At 31.8% G+C, this 16,722-nt stretch overlaps 1 protein-coding gene across 1 annotated transcript; it reads left to right on the forward strand.

Moving 5' to 3' along the window:
- The first annotated feature begins 13,092 nt into the window (after positions 1–13,092).
- Positions 13,093–16,517, forward strand: LOC104892248 (myb-related protein 308). Its single transcript, XM_010678119.4, has 3 exons — positions 13,093–13,327; positions 13,986–14,115; positions 15,108–16,517. Exons 1-3 carry the CDS (start codon positions 13,195–13,197, stop codon positions 15,979–15,981), a joined length of 1,137 nt encoding a protein of 378 aa, XP_010676421.2. The 5' UTR covers positions 13,093–13,194; the 3' UTR covers positions 15,982–16,517.
- The last annotated feature ends 205 nt before the right edge of the window (positions 16,518–16,722 follow it).

Genomic DNA, 16,722 nt, shown 5'->3' on the forward strand with positions numbered 1-16,722 from the left:
AATGATGAGCAGAGAGGGAGGAAGGAGAAAGTGTTGGTAGCAATGTGGACCGAAAAAAAATATTTGGTCCAGACCGAAAAAAAAAATTGATTTTACAATATTTTTTTTTATGGATATTATATCAAAAATTTATGTTTCAACCTCACTTCCCTCTCTGTCCACTCTTCTTGTATGTAATTAAAGTCATTGTCATCCCAAATCGAGACTCTTTAAGGGTAAAAATGACTTGTGAAACCTTGCCGGGTTTTTCACTTTTGCATGTAATTCAAGTTGACTCTTTAAGGATAAAAATGACTTGTGAAACCTTGCCGTGTTTTTCACTTTTGCATGTAGATCAATGCACGTAAATCGAGACAAAAATGACAACATTTCTAACAAAAAAAACTTTATATTTAGCGGAAATTAAACGGTAGGGCTATAAAGATATGATTATTTCTAAAGTACCTTGGGGATGGACAACAAAATAAGAAGTGCTGCCAATGGAAAATTTTAATATCTGGGGTACTAAAAGAAAATTTTCTAAATTAATGATTTTGACACGTAATGTGATTATTTGAACGTGCGATTTTAGTTTTTTAAAGTTGGTTGCTTAAGCTAGTTGAATTGTTGATAAAAGTGTTTTAAAGAATTAGTTGTAGTTGTTATACATTAGACATTTAGAAAGCCAACAAGACAAAAGTCAATAAAGAGGAAAAAAAAGAAGCTCCAAGTAGTTTTTTCATTTTAGTTCATAAGTTAGTTTTATTCAACTTAAAGTATGTTTGACAACACGAGCTGAAATTATAAAAATATATGAAAAGAGTTGAATTGATAAGGTTTGAAATACTATATTTTAGTCGAATCTAAAGTTGAAATTTTATTTAAGCTCTCACCCAAAATATTACTATTTATTGTAGATGATTTAAATATCTAGCAACAACTGTTTGAAATACATTTTTTTTTGGGTGATAAACAGGGACAAAGCCCAAAACAAGAGAAAAACAAGATAAAATCAGAAAAATTACCAAAGCACACAACAAACTCTAAAAAACAAGAATGAAACAGAAGTAGCACAACTGGTTAAAATTAGGAGCCAATCCTAAGAAGACCCTATGCAGCAACAACAAGTACTTCTCTCCTCCAACTTCCAAGTTACTCCACCCTTGTCCTCCATTATAATGGCACGAAGTTCCCTTGGGGCTGCTTCAAAGGACATGATTTTTTGGTAATTTCCATAACATAATTAGCAAACCAATCTGCTGGACGGTTGGTTTCCCCATAGGCTATAGCAGTGCTAAACTCTAACTTCCCATTCATCCTTACAAAGTACTCCCTCTGTTTTTTTTTTTTTATCTTTCTCACTTGGAATCTTGACACTATTCTTACTTAGAGAGAATCTTCTCAATTTTGTTCAATTTATAAGAAAAATATAGTCATGTCGGGTCTTGTTTGATTCCTCTCAATTAGTAGATTATTAATATTCAATCGTTATAATTTTTACTAATATATAATAAAAGATATTTAAGTTCAAAAAAGTGCATTGGGAGACGTTGCATTACTCATTAAGTATTTGAGTTGTATCTAGTGATAAATAATAGTTTCTTTAAATAGTTTCCAATTTATAAAATAATGGCAATAATTTTGTATTTGCTATTCTTAAATAAAGTAATATTGTTAATTTTCAGATTATATGAAAATGGGCCTGGGTAACCCAATAAGGAGGAGGAGAGTTTAGCCCACTTACAAGTTAGGAGGTTCCATCCTAAAACCAATTGGTGATAGGAGGAGTAACTCCTTATCTTATAAAGTGGTTTATTCTCTCCTCTTTCTCCAATGTGGGACACTCACAAGTGGGCACTTAATGGATTTCAACAAATATCCAATATTTGGTTAGAAAAATAAGATGGGAAGTGAATGGAAGTGAGAGGAAAGTCTTTTTACATTTTCTTCAGTTTCCTTTCCTCCCAAAATTAGGAGAATTTGGTAGGAAAGAGAAATGTTAAACTTGAAAAAAAAAGTCCCGACTTTTTTTTACTGTGTTTGCCTCTCACTTCCTTTCTACCAACCAAACATGGAAAAATATAGTTTACTTCCTTTCTTTTCACTTTATTAGGGAAGCAAACATGAAGTATTTGTTTGATGATACGGAATAATAAGACCGATTTGTTTTATGGAAGTTATCAAGGATTGTAATCAATTAGCTTTTCACCCGTGCAAAAATGCACGGGAGGCCATATTTGTATGTGATATTATAAATTTTTATCAGACAAAAAGAGACATGTTATTATTGTCAGCAACATTTTTGTTTAATGAGATTAATTGAAATCAAACTGAATTGACAACACATTGTGATAAAAAAAAACAATTACACTATCTAAATTGATACATAAAAAATTGGGTCAATTACAACTCATACACGATTCAAACATTTTGAGAAACTTCCTCATAAACCACATTGGTTGTAAAAGATGAGTTGCCACAATCTTTATCACATATTAAGATCTTGAAATATAACATATAATCGTCCGTGGTTAAATACATCATCCAGCTTAAAAAAATGAGTAACTTTATTCCCTAAATGGGTCAATTGACTTATACGAAGCTGGCTTGTTTAACATTAAAAGTGACCCATTCTGAATTAAAAAGTAACCCATCTGGACTTCAAAGTGACTTATTTTGACCAAAAGTGAAATAATATGACATAAACTTATTATACTCCTAATACACATAATAGTAATTGAATATAAACCCTACTAACCCTAACACTCTAATCATCCACCACTTCGTTATACACCCTTGTTCCTTGGTCCTCTTCCTCTTCCTTCATTCTCTATCTTTCCCTTCGAAATTGCCAGAATTCAATTTTTTTCGTACCGAAATTGCCAAAAATTACAACCTTAAATTTGTTGATCTATTTTATGACAAATGATATTTCGATTTTTTGCACCTAAAAAAATACTTATTTTTTATCAATTCTATTTCAGCTTGTTTGATATTTGAGATTAGATATTATTTATATCATTTACATACATGTTGTGATGGTTACTTGTGTTCAATCGGATCGAAAAGTTGATTAATATTTTACCTCAAATTTTAGTTTTTTATTATTTTACAATATGTTCCTTGAAATTTTGTGTAAATAATTAAATATTTAGTAAGATATTTATGACCTAAAAGTCGTGACATTCTAATTTATCCCATGCACTAAATATAAATTTACAAAAATTAAAGTGAAAAGACATTTTTCAATTCAATTTATAAAAAAAATAAGTTTGACTTATTACATGCATAAACAATATATTTCATTATTTATATCTCACATTGACTGCTCCTTACAAAAGTAAGATCAAGAATTCGAGCATCAACTCAGTGACTTTGACAATTGTAAAACATGTAGTTTGCTTAAAGAAATAAAAACTTCATAATTTATATTAAATAAATGAATAGAGCAACATGAGCAACGTAGAAGTTATAGGTTTTTGTTACTATGTTCCAATAAACTTGTTCTCGTGAATTTTATAAGTTGTAGTACCTATGTTTGATTTTGATATATTAAGTTAGTGTTAAATTATAAATTAAAATTGCAAAAAAGGACCACGGTGTGAAAAATCTATGGATATTATGCCGATGTTGCATGGTTTCATCAATATAACTCATGTATATATGTTATTTCGTTAGCAAGTGTATATTCTTGGAGAAAAATGAATTGAGTATTTATGGCTGCACCCACGCACTACGACCGGCCCCAGTAAACCCACTTGCAACAATGCACGGGAGGATTTATATAGATATGATTTGGACTCGTGCATAATGCATGGAAATTCTTTTATTCATTAAGTAGTTGTTTTTGTTTCAAATTTATTGAATCAATAAATATTATTAGAATTCGTGCCTTTAAGATGGAAATAATGTAAAATTATATTTCATGATATATAAAAATCCTTTGTTACAACATTTTTAAACTTTAAAAATCTTGTAATCGTAATATATACATATATAAATACATAGATGAAACAAAATACACATTAAAGTGTGCGGGAATATTTTGTTTTGTAAATTTAGGATTTTAGGATGTTTCTCCTAATCATGGTTTGAATATTAGCTCGTGATTTAAAGTTTTTATAATCATATCGTGAAATAAAAAATATATTTTAAAACAGACTTATGACCCGTGCGTTCAATGACTGATGTAGCTAATGTCATGATAAAATACACGGGATATTTTTTGTTGATTAGATATACTGAAAAATATTGATGCTATTTTATTTATACAAATTCTTTAGTAACACATATATACAAATATACAATAAATTAATGTGGGACAGGGGTAACTTTTTGACTTAAATACGTCAATTTTATTAATCTAGAAGTGATCCATTAGAAATTAAAAGTTACACTTTGCTTAAAAGGTACGTCTTTTAAGTTGTGAAATCACCCATTTGATTTTTTTTCTTAATTATATTTTTGAAGATTATTTGTAGAATAAAATTATTTTCTCCTTTTCTAGATTCTTTGTTATTCTTTGATCTTTGATTATCTTACTATTAGATATATCCATTAAAAGGCTCCTACACTTCGAAATCACTATTTTGTTTGTGATGGTAATTGATGACAATGGTATATCAAATCTTCTTGAGCTCCAATTATTTAGAATAATATGGTTGTTGTATAATAATTACGTACATAAGGTAATTCATTTTACACGAATTTTTTCAATCTTCGTCATCCATAGCCCGACTTTATAATAATATGGTTGTTGTATAATAATATGGTTGTTTTTTGTCATTCCATTTAATTTCAATTATATAAACCAAACTCCTATTTTGAAAAAACTCCATCAATGTCGCTTGTTTCCTCTTAATCCAGTGCAAATCTAAGTGAGACTGTGAGAGTGGAATCATAGATTGTCAACTTTCTAACGTGGTAGTTTTTTTTTATATCACACTTCATCGTTTTTTGTTTATACTTCAAATCGGTGAATATGCACTTAATGTTTTTGTTTAATTAAAAGCTGTACCAATTCTCTTTGCTTTAACCCCACTAAATCCTAATAAGTAGGTGGTCATTGAATTTTTGAGTTGATGATTTAAGCTTTAATTTTTAACATCTTTTTTAAAAAGTATCTTGTTTTACCGAGAATTAAAAATATGGTGTTTGACAGTATGTATCTACTTCCGTGTATGATATAATGATTTTTTTTGTTTAGATGTGGAAAGTGGAGAGAAAATTGCCAAAAAAATCGCTAATAATATATATTAAATAGGAAAATAGTTAGAAATTAATCTACATAAATATACAAACTTACTAAAGTTACAAAGATTGTAATTGATGCATTCCATTAGTCAGAATTACACGTGGCAGAAGGTAGTGAGAGGGCTTTTGCAAATGACATGTGGACAGATTCTTTTAGTGAATGACACATAAGCTAATTGAACCTTGTTTTATATATATATATAGATGTCACAAAAAAGCCTGTTCTCCCCGACTTATTTTCAGTTCAGTTCAGTTCAATTCAGTTCAGTTCAGTTCAATTCAGTTCGGTTCAGTTCAGATCAGTTCAGTTCAGTTCAGACCAGTTCAGTTCAGCTCTTGACAATACTTTTACTCTCACATATCACTATTCATTTCATTTCAGTTCAGTTAAATTCAGTTCAAATCAGTTCAATTCAGCTGTTTTATGCCGAAGAGAACATGCCCTAAAGGTCTAGGGTCTGTTGTGTAACAGTAGTTGTTGCAAATGTTAGTTATAAGACTAATTGTTAGTTATCAAATATTAGTTTTTAAAGTTCAAGCGTGAATATTGCTTTTATAATAATTAGCTTCGGTAAACCTAATTGTTAGTTAGAAAAATAACAAAAATAAACTATATTCGATCTTAAAAATTATTCCAAAAGCTAATTTTATCCAAAGTTGATATTTATAACTTTTCCAAACACTAGTTTGTTCAAACATCAAAAGCTAATTCAAGCACTACTTTTTTTTTTTTCTTACCATCATTTGAGTTTTGAATTAGTCCAAACTCGAAACACTAAAAGCTACCATGAACTATTGCCGAACACGCTCTATACGATTGATAAAGTATTTGTCTTTTGTTAGTAAATACTGTTGATGCAATGTTAATAAATCACATAAGTATGTTTATTTATTTAATTTATCTTTCCATAATTTGTTAAAACAAATAATCTCTACTTAAAAGGAAAAAATTCTCGATTTTACATACTTGCTATAAAGAGAAAATGTAACTTTTTCTCTATAAAGCTAGAGAAACAAGGGAGCCATCAAAAGGATAGGTTGCTAAGGGAGCCATAAGAAAAATGATTGCTCGTGCAAAGGTTCAATCCCATCTTAAAACCAAGAAACCTGATCCCCATCATATAGTTTAACATTTATTAAAGCTATACTTGTATTTTTGATTGTGTAAAAGTATTCAAAAGTGTCGTACTTTAATGCACGAAAGCATAACCTTTCATGTATTTGAAACAAAGGAAGTAAAAACCATATGTTACATTGTTACTTCCGTGGGTCTATGTTGATACTCCAAATTTTTATATTTTTTTAGGGATGTTGATGCTCCAATTTGAAATGAGTTATATAACGAAATTTTTATTCCTACCCATATATAAGAAACAAATATGAAAATACTATTATGAGATCTTATTAAAAATATGTTTGATTCAACTTATTTTGACTTATCTTATCTTCTTTTATCTTATTGTATCTTATCTTATCATAATTTGATGAAAATTATTATACAATGATACTTTCATAAAAAAAATTATCAAAAATGCAATTATATATGTGTGTTTACCTCAATTTATGCAGTTGTTTATGAATTTGCATTATATTTAAGATTATGTTAATATAATCACACTTATCATATATTCAACAAAATCCTAAACAATAAACACTTTTCTTATGTCACTACACAAATTTTTTAAGGTGAGATATTTTTGAATTTTCTATAATCGGATTTTGGGTAGTTTTATTTTTTTTTGATTATCCTTAAACATATACTCCATATTATAGTGGCAAAATTATATAACATTACTTTTACAAGTTATATTAAAGGGAAAAAAAGATAATGTGCCTATGCTCGTGAGTCGTGACTGGTCGTGAGTCGTGATCAATTCATTTCTACGTGTATGAGGCAATGTTGTTGTTATAATTTAATTTATAAAATAACATGATATATAATAATATAATGACCCATTTTTCAAGTTCAAGAAGCATAATATTACAAGATATTATCAATTATATTTTAATTAGGTAGGTTTATTAGAATTCGTTCTATTTATCTTATTTTATCTCATCTCATCTTATTTCTTTATAAATAAGTTAAAATAAGTTAAACATAACATAACCTAAATTCTTTTATGGGCGAACCGTCTAAATATCAAATTTTCATAATCAGTAATCCCAACCACTGTGTACATAATAATCTATACTTGTGCGTACAAAAATTTAAAGATAGTTCACTTGTGAATTGTGATCAAATTGTTGCTCCATTTCAAAGCTTCTTTCTGATATCTTTTCTCTCTCGAGCTGACTTATTGGTCTTTGGCCAGAATGATTTGCATGTTACTTTCCCGAATCATTTTGCTATTCATCCAAGCTAATGTCACCTCACTCCCTCCATTTTTTTACATCAAATGTGGTACTTCATCAACATCATTCAACAGAAATTTAATCACCCAATTAAATTAATTATTTTTATAAGGCGTTAATATCAATATGAATTCGTTCAGGAAGCATCATATATACATACAACAACAAATGCCAAACAAGAGTTTCTTGTCGTTGAATAATATATTACCCTGACCCGTAAATATTGTAACTAATCTCGCTTGTATGATTGTAGTATAGCAATCTTTTCACTTTTAAATTGATAGTCATAGGTGCCTGCAGTACAGATGAAAGTACAAGTATACGTACAGCGCAGCCTTGTTCTTTTTTGTTTAACTCATGAACAAGCAACAATATTTCTTTGGATAAGTGTGCTTGACTCCCAAAGTTTTTCGTCCTATTAGCTTGTGTAATGTAATTTATAAAGTGATTGCAAAGATCCTACCTAACAGAATGAAGATCGTACTTCCCATATTATAAATGAAGCTCAAAGTGGATTTATCCCTGGTAGACTCAAAACTAACGATATCTTTGTGGCTCATGAATGATTTAATTCATTACTTAAGGAAGAAGAAAAAAAGGAGTGAGAGGTGACATGGCCCTTAAATTTGACATGCATGACGCGCTGACGAGAGGAAAGGGGAGAGAGTGAAAGAAGGGAAGAGAATGAGAGGACAAAGGCGGTTGGCATTGAGGTGTGGTAACGGTCAGCGTGCTGGCTTGTGGTGTAGGTGGCGGTCGAAGGACTGTTGTGTGGTGGGATGATGGAGGAGAGAGACATAGAGGACAGTGAAAGTGAGAGGGTTGATCAAAATTAAGGTTTACCGTGACTCTGTGAGTGGGTGGGATTTATATATAGGCCATATTAAATAACAATCTAGCAAGTAATAACAAATAATAATAGAACAAAAAAAGAACGAAAGCAATAAAGGACACAAAAGAACTTTTAACTTGGAAACCCAAGAACTAGGAGAAAAACCACGAATATGCACTAAAAATCGATGAATGTTCAAAAAATGGTTACAAAAGCTCTCCAAGATCTCTCTTAAGCTTTCCTCTCTTGATTATATGAATAATAATGTAAAACCGTCTAATAAACGCATTAGGTTAAACCTAATTTTAACTCAACTCGGAAAAACGCGTTTCCGCGTCAAATCAACCACCACCCGATTGGGGCGGGGATCGCCTGATCGTACTTCGTTGTTCACGTCCAATCTGGCACTCCAGCCCGATGAGATCAGGCGCTCCCACCCGGTCGGACGACACTTCCCGACTCGATCGGGCTATCTGCGAACAACCATTTGCCGAACACGCAACCTTATCTCTACACCATACACATTGTTCCCCATATATATTGACTATATTCCCAACATTATAAACTAGTTGAAACTAATTTTTGAGAAAAAACGGATCTACGCATCTAGGTTCGAGTCCTTGGATCGAATTCGAAGTCTAATTATTGGATCCAAACCTGGGCCTGATCCGTCGTATCTAAATTTTAGGATCCAAATTCTAAAAACCGAATGTGGTCCACGAATTTGGATCTGAACCAGGATCCATTACTGTCTCTAGTCAAGACTCGAGTATATGAAGGTTGAATTTGTAGGAAATAAGCGTTCAAATCAGCAAAAAGTAGACAAGTAGCACCTTGATGTGTATATCCAGTTATCCACCCTTCAAGTTCATCATGATTTTACGGCGTATTATCAGTTTCTAAGTTATGTACACTATTAAATGAATTTTTTTTCATGAATGATGATAAATTCGTGGACCAAATAACACACAGTGAAAGGATGACGTCAACACATGCTGCCATACAAACTTCTTTCTGGTAGAATAAGCATTTAAGTCTTTCTAATTAAGCAAGGAACAGAAATAACCAATATTGAAAATGACTTTTATTGTGCTTCACAAAATCACTTTATTTAATTAAAGTAGGATTTTCACACACTTTCAATCAAGTCAATAGTATTATTAGTATCAAACTAGAAGGATTTGAGCGGGCGGCATGGCAGTAAGCCAGTATTTTTGAGGTTTACTCCATTTCTTAGTATCACATCATGCTTCCGTGTTTCTCTCTCTCTTTATTTATTTTACTATTTTATACATACTATGTGAATTCTTAAGTTCTAATTTATTCGAATACACATGGTTTTTTTTTTTAAGGAGAAACACACTAGGCATGATTTTTAAGGTAGAACCAATCTACAATATCCTTTTGAATGATGAAAGAAAAAATATCATTAAAGAGAACCAATACGCCAAAGAAGAAGAAAAAACCCCTATGAGCCATAAAATCCGCCGCTTGATTAGCTTCTCGAAAACGATAGTTGATGGAAACCTCTTAAACATATTCGGATCCGCAAGAGAGTCCACCACCAAAGACTGAATAACCCAAGTAACCTTCCAACTCTGCCTAATAGCACTAATAACCACCAGATTCTCCCCTTCAACAAGACAATTAATCTTGAGGAATCGAGCCGCTCGCGAACCTTCCCGAAGCCCCCCACGCCTATGACTTAAGATAAAGCTGTCCGAAGAAAGAGCCATAGCTCCGGCTAGACAAAGCTCCCCCAAATGATCCCGAATAACAAAACTAAAAGAAGCTTGACCATTCTCTAACTTAGCTTCGACCCCATCAAAATTAAGCTTGAATATGCGTGCCCTCAACCGGTGGGGACCACGAGACCAACACGCCAGTCATCCGAGAAGAAATCTACCGACCCGACACAACATCACAAACCTCTTCACTGCTACGCGAAGCCTCCCAATCTTTAACAAAACTGGAAATAGAATACGCTACCCCAACCACAGAAGTAGAATCCTTTTGGAAAATAACTCTATTACATATACTTTGAAACCAAACAAACCACCAAATGATAGAAAAATTAACTAAGAAGCCGAGGAGCAAACTGATCTAACAAAATTAAGATTCTCTACGACCTCATCAGAAAAAGGGACCAACAAGCAACAAACTCCACCCAAACAAACCATATGGAGAGCCTTAATGTACAAATTTGACTTTTCACGTGTTTAATTTTTGACAAGGTGCTCCATTTTTCTCAATCTATATTTATAAAATGTCAAATTTCTATAATATATATTTAGTATAATTGAAAATATTGATAATCAAAGTTGTACATTCACAAGAGTATGTGAGGTTGAAAGAGTTACAACTAGGAGTACTAATCGAACGAGTCAATCACGAGCTTGGGGGTGCTCAACTCGTGTTAGCTAAGTAAGGTTTCGATTCGAGTCAAGTCAAGTTTTAATCGAGCTGAGTTCGACTTGCTCAACTCGTTTAGCATCTTTTGTTGCAACTAGCAAAAATTGGGAGGTAAGTTACCAAACATCATCAAAATTTATGACATTGCCCAGAATAAGCGATTAATATATCTCTATTATATAAGGGAAGGGGGGAGCTATGGTGTCCCCCCAGTAAATTATTTTACTACCATCATGAATAAATTAACTACTTTGCCGAAAAAAAAAGAAATCAAACTCAAATATAGCATAAAAAAGTTAAAAAAAATATTAAACATAATTATATCTCTATTATATAAAGGAAGGGGGAGCTATGGTGTTCCCCAAGGACATTATTTTACTACCCTCATAGATAAATTAACTACTTTGCCTAAAAAAGAAAAAAAAAAAATCAAACTCAAATATAGCATTAAAAAAGTTAACAAAAATATTGAAAACAATTATGTAATAACTGAGCCACCATAAATGATTACAATTATCTACAAGTATTAATGCATTCATACTAACAAATCAAATTTTGATTCATATACAAAAAAAACGAGTTTTTGTCTCGAAAAAAATAGCAAGCACGCATCGCGTGCGAAAAATGCTAGTACAAATGTATTAAAAGGTGTTCCTGAACAAGTAACTCTGCCACGTGGCATTTTTTCCTTAGAGTATTTGGTTCATGTACTCCACATACAATAAAAAATAGAAAATACATAGTGTATGATTTGATTTCATAACTTTAAGTTTTATATACTAAAGTGTTAACCATTAAATCAAATAATGCTTGGTGTCATAAGTTTAAAGTAAAATATTAATATATAAAAATTATAATTACCAGAGTTATAGTAAAATGGGGAGATTTGCATGTGTGAAGTCTCATGGAAATGTTACAACAAAATGCTACATATCTAAGAATGGAAGGCAATTTCATCGAAATGCTACAATAATAGAGGTACTGCATACTTCTATCTAAGAATGGAAAGCAATATTATAGCGTCGTCCATATATGATACTCCCTCCGTCCCATAATATAGTGCTTGTTTCTTTTTTACACGGTCTTCAAGACGTAACTTTGACCTTTAATATCTTCAATTTCGTATTAATAAAAAATATAAAAAGTTGATATTATAAAACTATACGTTGAGACGAATCTAACAAGATCCAACATGAATATGTTTTTTTATATATACAAATGAGAATATTCAGTCAAAGATTTTAAAGTTTGACCCACCAAAAATGAAGTATGCATTATATTATGGGACGGAGGGAGTACTTCAGTGTAACAGGTATCTAGATAGATCCGCCTCTTTTTCAGTAGAAAGCAACAAATTCCTAGCTACGTGTTCAATGATATAGATGAAAATGCCCCATATTTTTAGGGTGTTCAATGATATAGATGAAAATGCCCCATATTTTTAGGACAATATATACATATACTTTTTTTTTTTGATAGGAATATATACATATTCTTGTTTATATTGCAACCCTAGGAAATACTGCAATGGAATCAGCCAATCAGGTATTTCTTGTGAGAAAGCTAATATATGTGGTGGTGAATAAGTGGTAAGATTTTATTGCGTTATACAACTAATTACGTCTTATTTTTCATTACTCATTACACCTAGATATCCTAAGGAGAGCAAACTTTTTAGGAAATACCGTACCCCAAGGTCCCAACCTCAATTTTTTAAAAATAGGTTTAAGTTAAGCAATTAGGCCAAATCAGATCTGATACACTCTAATCTCATGCTGAATAAGTAAACAACCTATTTTTATAGAAAGATTATCCAAATTTCATCGAAACTACTATTTTGCAAAAGTAATGGTTATTATTGACATATGATGTAGCAAGGTAAACACTTGGTGAATTTGATGAGGAAAATTTCTACTTGCTATAGAGGGAGTATAATGGGGGTAGGGTATGACCAATCCATTGATCGAGGTAAAAAAAAGTAAAAAACTAAAACGTACGTGATAGTTTGTAATACAAAACATTTACGTAGAGTGAAATTTCACAAGAGAAATGATGAAAAACATGTACATATAATAACATATAGTTTGATGAAAGGTCATTTTTGAGGGGTTAGATATGGATGCAATTGCTTTTGCTTGGTCCCATGCATTGGACCCTCTATCGTCTTCCCTTTCAAATGTCGGCTCTCTCAAACATACTGTATATGTATATTATTAATATTAAATGACCTTAAAACAAAGACAAAATCTTGCACTTGATTTCTATCAACTTATATATCAGTTGAAATTAGAGCTTCTTAATTCCTCTAATTGATTACTCTCATATCTGTTATATTTTGTAACTTTAATTCTGATATAGCTCTAAAAATGGGGCATCACTCATGCTGCAATCAACAGAAGGTTAAGAGAGGATTATGGTCTCCTGAAGAAGATGAAAAACTCATTCGTTACATTACTACTCATGGCTATGGTTGTTGGAGTGAAGTGCCTGAAAAAGCTGGTTAGAGCTCTTTCTTCTTTTCTTTTAGATAATGCATTAGTAACTTACAAGTTACAACTACTTATGCTCATTGCTCAACGTACACTTGTATATGTAATGCATGGACTTGCTCGTAGGAGTATATGTGTTCCTAAAAAACATGGTGCAATTTGTTGTATATTGGGCACTAGTGATGATATTAAAGATGACAATCTCTAAAGTTATTGAGTGAAATCCGAACTGATCCCGAACAATTCAAATTTAACCTAATTAACATTCTTGAAGTATATCATATACATCTCACGTAATATTTGATATATATTGGGTATGATTGAATTTGATTTCAAACCAAACCTAATTCTGACCCATTAACCCTAATCTATTGACTTCGATTGCTTAATTTCTCATCTGATTTTGTTAGGATTGCCAAGTAATATACTAAGTTGGTAGAATTTTTTTAATTAAATGTAGTACAACACAAATGAATATACATAGAACTATGACAAAGACCACGTCATTGAGTTTTTCATGTACTACATTATTACGTTTTATGGTGGATTGCTTTTTTTTTTTGGAATTCAAGATTTATACTCCCTCCGTCTCATAATATAGTGCTCACTTCTCATTTTTCGCATTCTTAATAATTTCTTAATTTTCCATCATTCTTTTTTGGAGATAGGGCTTCAAAGATGCGGCAAGAGTTGCCGTTTAAGATGGATTAATTACTTGAGACCCGATATTAGAAGGGGAAGGTTCACTCCAGAAGAGGAGAAATTGATCATCAGTCTTCATGAAGTTGTAGGCAACAGGTTCAACTCCTTAATTAACTTATTTTCCTTCATAAATAAATGGCTTCTATATCAAGCATAAAACATTATTAGTAGCTAGTAATAAAAGTATAATAAACATATATAATTCTTTCTCAAAAGAAAAAGTGTAAACATCATTATCTTCGAGAGTGATATTATTCAAGTTGTTGCGAATAGATATTAGGCCTCATTCTCTGTTTCCTTGTCATTAGCAAGCTACATCAGTTCATTTGTAAATAAACTACCAAATTAATTAATAGCTGAACAACTGAACATTAGCTTCTAAACAAAGTTTGAGTAAAAATTCATCAAACTCTTATTATCAAAACGTACATGCCTTAACTTGTTGACTAAGCTTAGGTTATTTCTATAAAGAGTACATATATATTCCAAGCACGTTTTCTATGTATGAATATAGATTATGGAAAAATATTACACATGCTTAAGTCATCTTAGTTATATATTAACTATAATACACCTTGAAGCAAGTTTAGGATTGGTAGGCTGCTTGCCTTTCAGTTGAAATAGAAGTTTTCTGTTGAAATTATCACATCTTAGCACTATGCTTTGAATTGCCTAATTACTTCCCTTAACTTTTCATGTAAATCTTTTTCTCTTCTGTCTTTCAACTAATAACTACCACTAATTCAAATTCTCTACCATGTATGGACTATCATCCTATAGTGATTGAACTTTTTGTGAATAGTAAATTTTCGTATATTTGTATTTATATATGTGGTTTCTTTTTTAAGAGAAGCAAGACTGTCCTTATTACTATTCTTCATAAAGAATTTAATTTAAATTTTTACATAATTATTGTCATTACTCTCCACTAAATATAATTTTATACATTTATTTTCTAATAAATGTGAGTATAAGTACTTGATTATTAAAATATCAAAAGGTTTGTGAGAATTGCTTAGTGTTTATCTTCATTGCTCTATAATATGCATTCATCAAATGACATGATCATATATATGAATGATGTGTAGGTGGGCACACATAGCAAGTCATTTGCCAGGACGAACAGATAATGAAATTAAGAATTATTGGAATTCTTGGATCAAGAAGAAGATTCGAAAGTCTTCATCTTCCTCCATATCCGTCTCTTCAAATATAAACACAACCGTTACAACTACTACTTCTATCCAGGCTCAAATAGCAGCTAGTACCCCATCTAATTGCCCATTTATGATCAAGTTTGGACCCGAAACGACCAATCAAGAGAATCAAGATACGCAAACAAAGGAGACAACATTATTTGTACAAAAAAGTAACACAACCCTAATTCCTTCTTATCCCTTGTTCATGTTTGACACAAGCACGCCATGCAACATGGACCCCAATGGTGACAACAATCTTGAAACTAGTAACAATGTCACGGGGATGGCTACATCTGACTCCCAACATATTTGGAACTCTTATGATATGCCAATATTTACTAATTGCACAACTATTGATATGCCAATCTTTACTAATTGTACCACTAGCACTATAAGTACTATGAGTGGGTTGGATTTGAGTAATGATAACAACAATCCCTATTTGCCAAGTTTGATAGAAAGTATGGACAACATGGTTCCAATTGAGGTACAATCATGTACAAATGGAAGTATGGATCAAGATCATCGGTCGACGGTTAATCAATGCTTGCCGAGGCAAGAGGATCATCATGATCATGATGATCAAATGGAGGGTGTTAATAATGGATGGGGAATGATTGAATCACAAAGTTGTCCAAGTTTATTATTTTGGGATCAAGTTGAAGGGTTATCTCTAAACAATATTGCTGATGAAGAACATCAACTTGGACCGCCTTCGTCGAACACAGGAACATTGCTCTCTTCTTTCCCTTCTCCATTGTGAAATTTCTACAAAATGAAATACAACTTTTCTTTCAAGTTCAAACAAAGGACTTGATTTGGACATTTTTTTTCTTGGATTGATTTGATTGTTTATTTATACATTTGTTGAGTTGTGAGATGCTAACTTGAAGTTTGTATAAATGATATACAATGTATTAGACACACATGCAATTAATATTTTTTGCTTGCTTGCTTGCTACAAGAGATGAAATAATAATAAGTGAAAATGATCAATAGGTGGGTTTTTTTTTTGAAATTGAGGAAAACATACAGATAATTTGAAAAGCGGAAATGGAAAGCTAGCAGAAGCTATAGCCGTAGCCAAAATCCATATGATGCTTCTAACACCATTGTGCTAGCTGATGAGCCTGCATTACCAATGTGCGGGAGACCTTTAGTACTTGACACGATGTAAAGTACCTGGCTAGAGTCCTAATTTGCTCGATAGTCCGTCTTATGTTGATGTCCCTTTAATTTTCCGATCGTAAAAGTTGGACTAGATTATAAGAGTCTGTTAAGATTGTTATGTTCATGTGACCTGCATTTCTTGCCCAAGTAATTGCCTCTAGGCAAGCCATAGCCTCCGCACAGAGTGCTGATAGAGCGTAGCACAAATAACCTTGTTGATTTAGCGTGGTATTAGTTGCTGAGAGGTTCACCTAGGCTACGCCACTTGTATTTGTTGCCTTATATATCCCACGATCCATCAACTTGCACCACGAGAGGCCTCTCTCCCTTAATC

This window comes from Beta vulgaris, chromosome 5, assembly GCF_026745355.1.
Source record: "Beta vulgaris subsp. vulgaris cultivar EL10 chromosome 5, EL10.2, whole genome shotgun sequence".
Lineage (NCBI taxonomy): Eukaryota > Viridiplantae > Streptophyta > Magnoliopsida > Caryophyllales > Amaranthaceae > Beta > Beta vulgaris.

Bases quoted from the DNA above. Each gene is read 5' to 3' on its own strand.
- LOC104892248 (XM_010678119.4), top strand. From the start codon at position 13,195: ATGGGGCATCACTCATGCTGCAATCAACAGAAGGTTAAGAGAGGATTA. The intron at 13,328-13,985 runs GTTAGAGCTCTT...TTTTGGAGATAG, and splicing joins TGAAGTGCCTGAAAAAGCTG to GGCTTCAAAGATGCGGCAAG. The intron at 14,116-15,107 runs GTTCAACTCCTT...AATGATGTGTAG, and splicing joins CATGAAGTTGTAGGCAACAG to GTGGGCACACATAGCAAGTC.